General features: G+C 42.5%; 1 protein-coding gene across 1 annotated transcript in view; it reads right to left on the bottom strand.

The window, feature by feature from the left end:
* The window catches only part of PMVK (phosphomevalonate kinase), a 41,683-nt gene extending 37,580 nt beyond the window's left edge, over window positions 1–4,103 (bottom strand). Inside the window, exon 1 of the mRNA XM_006895834.1 lies at window positions 3,995–4,103. Coding sequence (XP_006895896.1) covers window positions 3,995–4,089 — 95 coding nt within the window. The 5' untranslated portion in view covers window positions 4,090–4,103. The remainder of the gene's footprint in view (window positions 1–3,994) is intronic.
* Between the last annotated feature and the right edge of the window lie 241 nt (window positions 4,104–4,344).

Genomic DNA, 4,344 nt, shown 5'->3' with positions numbered 1-4,344 from the left:
TCAATTCTCCTTCTGTCCTCCCTAGTCATTGTCCAGCTCTCTGATGCATAGCAAGTGATTGCAAAGACCATGGCCTGTATCAGGCACACCTTAATCTCCAAAGTGACACCACTGTTCTTCAGTATTTTGGAAAGGTCCCTAACAGCAGACTTTTCCATCTCAATAAGTCTTTTTATTTCCTGGTTGCTGGTGCCAAGAGTTGACTGTGGAGCCAAGCAAACGAAAGCTGAGAACACAGAGTTGATAAGAAATTTGTGAAAATGGTGGAGGGAATATTTGAATCCTAGCAGTCTAACTCCAGAACCTGTGCTTCTAGCCACTACTGGACTTTGAGTTTGGGGATAAGGAGAAAGCCAACTTGAAAAAAAAGTAATTAAATTCTTGTTCATTTATTGTTCACAGCCATTCAGTAAGAACCAAATCATAAGTGAATTCCCTGACGGTTTTTAGAAACTGTAAATGACAAAAGAGAATGTCTCTCTTTCTCCAGTAGAGCAGCTGGAGGAGTCAAACTACTTGCTTTTGGGTTGGCAACACTCTTCTTACCCACTAGGCCACTAAATCTCCCTACGCAACCCTTAAGAGTAAAATATTTGGGCAGTAACCTTCCCCCCACACTTTCTCACCAACTCTCAGAACACTTGTTGTGTCCCAAATCATCACAGTGGCCTTCAAAAGGAGACACACTCCACTCTCTCCAGTTCCTTGTGTTCCCAGCCCATGCTTCATTGATAACACTGCCACATGAACTTCTCATTTGTGAGACAAAACACTGAGCAAAAGGTAGTATTGTTATTACTAACATTTGGACAGACAGTGTGGTAAAGTAGAAAGTGCTACTGCTTGAAGCAGACAAAGCTGAAGTGAATATTGGGACAGGATTAATAATAATTTTGTGACCCTGGCAAGTTTGTTTTTCCTTCTTTCATTATTTTCATTTCTCAGAGTTTCTGTTTATTCCTTTGTGAAATTAAAAGTACTAATAATTGTTGTTGTTGTTGTTGTTGTTGTTGTTGAGTACTGTAGAGTCAGAACCGATTTATAACTGGTTTTTCAGTGAGTTTCAAGAGGCAGTTAACTGCAGGGGAGGAAATTGCCCATCTTTCTCCCATAGAGCAGCTGGTGGCCTCAAACTACTTGCCTTTGGGTTTGCAGCATAGCTTCTTAACGGTTGTAGAAAACTGAAAAACAAATTCAAGCCTCGTGTTACAATACTGAAAGATGCTACGGGCACAATTTTGAATGATCCAGAAAGCACCAAAAGAAGATGGAAGGGACCTCTGGTAGCATAGTGGCAAGAAGCTACACTGCAATCCCAGAGGTATGCAGTTCGAATCCACCAGATTCTCTGCTGGAGAAGGAGGGGCAATCTCCTTCTGTATCAGTCAGATCCAATTCGACGGTGAACACAAAAAATAATAAAAATAAAGTTTTTTTTTTTAAAAAAAAAAAAGAAGATGCAAGGACAAATTTCAAAAAGTACCATAAAAGTGATAAAAGATAAAGCTCAAGCAGCATTGAAGGCATTGTCAAAAAACAAGAGCGTGGGAATCAATGGACTACGAACTGACATGTTTGAGGGAATTCACCTGGACGTGCTCACCAATTGATGCCAGAAAATTTGGAGGACAGCTAGTTGGCTGATTGACTGGAAGAGATCTATATTTGTCCCCATTCCCAAGAAAGGTGATTCAACAGAATGTGGAAACTACTGAACAATATCCTTAATATCTCATGCAAGCAAAATATTGTTGAAAATCATTCAAAAATGGCTAGAACAGTACATTGACAGGGCACTACCTGAAATACAAGCTAGGTTTTTGGTTTTTTTTAATTTTTTTTTTAATTTTTATTATTTTTGTGTGAGTGTACCGTCAAATCAGATCTGACTGGTACAGGAGGAGATTGTCCCTCCTTCCTCGGCAGAGCATCTGGTGGATTCGAACCGTGCACCTCTGGGACTGTAGTTGCAGCTCCTTGCCACTAGGCCACCAGAGCTCCCCTACAAGCTAGTTTTAGAAGAGGCAGCAGCACCAGGGATAGCACTTGCTGATGTCAGATGGATTCTGGCTGAAAGCAGAGAACCCGAGAAGAATTTATTTGTGTTTTATTGACTATGCAAAGGCATTTGACTGCATGTATTATAAAAAATTGTGGCTCAGGTGAAAATAGAGGGGTAAGGATGGAGGGGTTAGTGTGTTAATCATAGAGTTGAACAATTCAATGGGTGGGTAGGGTGAAGGAAATGGGAAGGCTCTTTTGTGGAAAAAATGTATTCAAACTTTGTAAATAAATCAGAATTTTTTAAAAAATTATGGCTCACACTGAGAAGAATGGGGATCACGGGACACTTAATTGTTCTCATACAGAATCTGTATCTAGATAAATAAATTGTTGTGCAAACAGAGCAAGAGAACACTGCATGATTTAAGACTAAAAAGGGTGTGCATCAGGGTTGTATCCATTCTCCATACCTATTAATTCGCAAAGCTGGACTCTATGAAGAGGAGTGCAGCACCAGAATTGGAGGAAGTCTCATCAACAACCAGCATTATGCTGATGACACAATTTTGTTTGCTGAAAGTGAGGATATGAAACATTTGCTGTAGAGGATCAAGGACTACAGCTTTCAGTATGGATTACATCTCAGGATCAAGAAAACAAAGATCCTCAGCACAGACCCAACAGTCAAAACTATGAGAGATGCAGAAAAGACTGAAGCTGTCAATGATTTCACCCTGCCTGGATCTACAATCAACACTCTCGGTACCAGTAGTGAGAAAATTGGGGGAAATACTGCACTGAGCAAGTCTGCTGTCAGGGACCTTTCCAAAATACTGAAGAGCAATGACATCAGTTTGAAGACTAAGGCATGCCTGCCTGGTTCAGGCCATGATCTTCTGAAACACCTGTTACTGGACAATGAATAAAGATGACAGAAGATCTGGTGCCTTTGAGTTGTGGTGTGCAGAAGAGTACTGATGATCTCATGGACTGCCAAAAGAACAAACTGTTACATCCTGGAAATGGTAAAAAGTGGTACTTGGAGGCAAGGATGATGAAGCCTCATCTTTCATATTTTGTACAGGTAGCTAGATGAGGCTATTCCTCAGAAAGTTACATCATGCTTGGAAAGATGGGAGAGCCAATGAAGAAGAGGAAGAACTCCCCAACGAGATGGACTGACACTGTGACTTCACCATTGGGCTCTAGTGTCTCAGAGATGATGAGGGATGGCTAAGGACAGGTTGGCTGTTCATAGGGGTCGCTATGAGTCACACTCCGCTTGATGACATCTAACAATAGTAACAAAAATACTAGAGAACTCTGATGACTAGTGGTAAGAAGCTGCGCTGGAATCGCAAAGGCACATGGTTCGAATCCACCTGCTGCTCTGCAGGAAAAAGATGGGCAATCTCCTCCCACGCATTTTCCTGCCTCTGAAACCCCGCAGAGGGTTTGTGGCAGCACACAACAGCTAATACTACCACAGAACCTAACAAATCGGTTAATGATTAAATAATACACACATACTCAGGCTGCCTAACACATAAGTGGTTCAATAAACCTCAGCGGTTTCTTAAACAGCTCAGTGTGATGCCGGGGAATATGTCTATGAAGTCAGACACAAATGGAGTGTGGCCTCAAGCAAATCCTTTATGTGTGTCCCAGTTTCCTCATCTGTAACAGCTAACTGGAAGACTACGGTAGGGATGAGGAATGGAGTACCACGAGAGCTAGTTACTGCCACTGATACTTTTAGGAGAAACATAGTTTACAGTTTTAAGATCTTCGGTGAGGTGGTGGCCTGGTTCTTTGAGTTGGCGTGACAACTGTTTTTATGTTTTTAAAGGGCGTCTTCTACCTTCCCCTACTCACTGTTCCTCTAGACCAGCAACCCTAGGGTTCCAAAGTGTACCCCGCCACGCCCAAACACACCCCTGTGTCACGTGGCCGGGAGCGCCCCCTCCTCTGCCTTCCCAGCCCCAGACACCTGCTCCGCAGCGTCTCCGTCACGAAGTCCTTTCCGGATTTCCTCTTCCCACTGAACAGCAGCACCAACCGCGGGGTGCAGGCAGGCGGAGCCATGAGAACCCCACGTTCAACTACTCCTAAAAGAGAACGATTCTTCCAACCCCTTCAATCTGGCCACTTTTGCAAAATAGACGCGCCCACTATGTGTAGGAACACAGGGAAGAATTTCCTCTTTTCTGTAGTCGTACAGAGGACTGACAGCCAGAATACGTGTTTCTGTATACTTTCTCTATTGTTTGAAAAATTAAATATAAAGTAAAAATATTTCTTTACAGTGCAGTCTTCAATTGTAAATCAGCACCCCTACTA

This window comes from Elephantulus edwardii, unplaced genomic scaffold (assembly GCF_000299155.1).
Source record: "Elephantulus edwardii isolate Elephantulus edwardi_28Jun2011 unplaced genomic scaffold, EleEdw1.0 scaffold00176, whole genome shotgun sequence".
Lineage (NCBI taxonomy): Eukaryota > Metazoa > Chordata > Mammalia > Macroscelidea > Macroscelididae > Elephantulus > Elephantulus edwardii.
The sequence above is the reverse complement of the archived record's forward strand: the minus strand, read 5'-3'. Positions and strand labels throughout refer to the sequence as shown.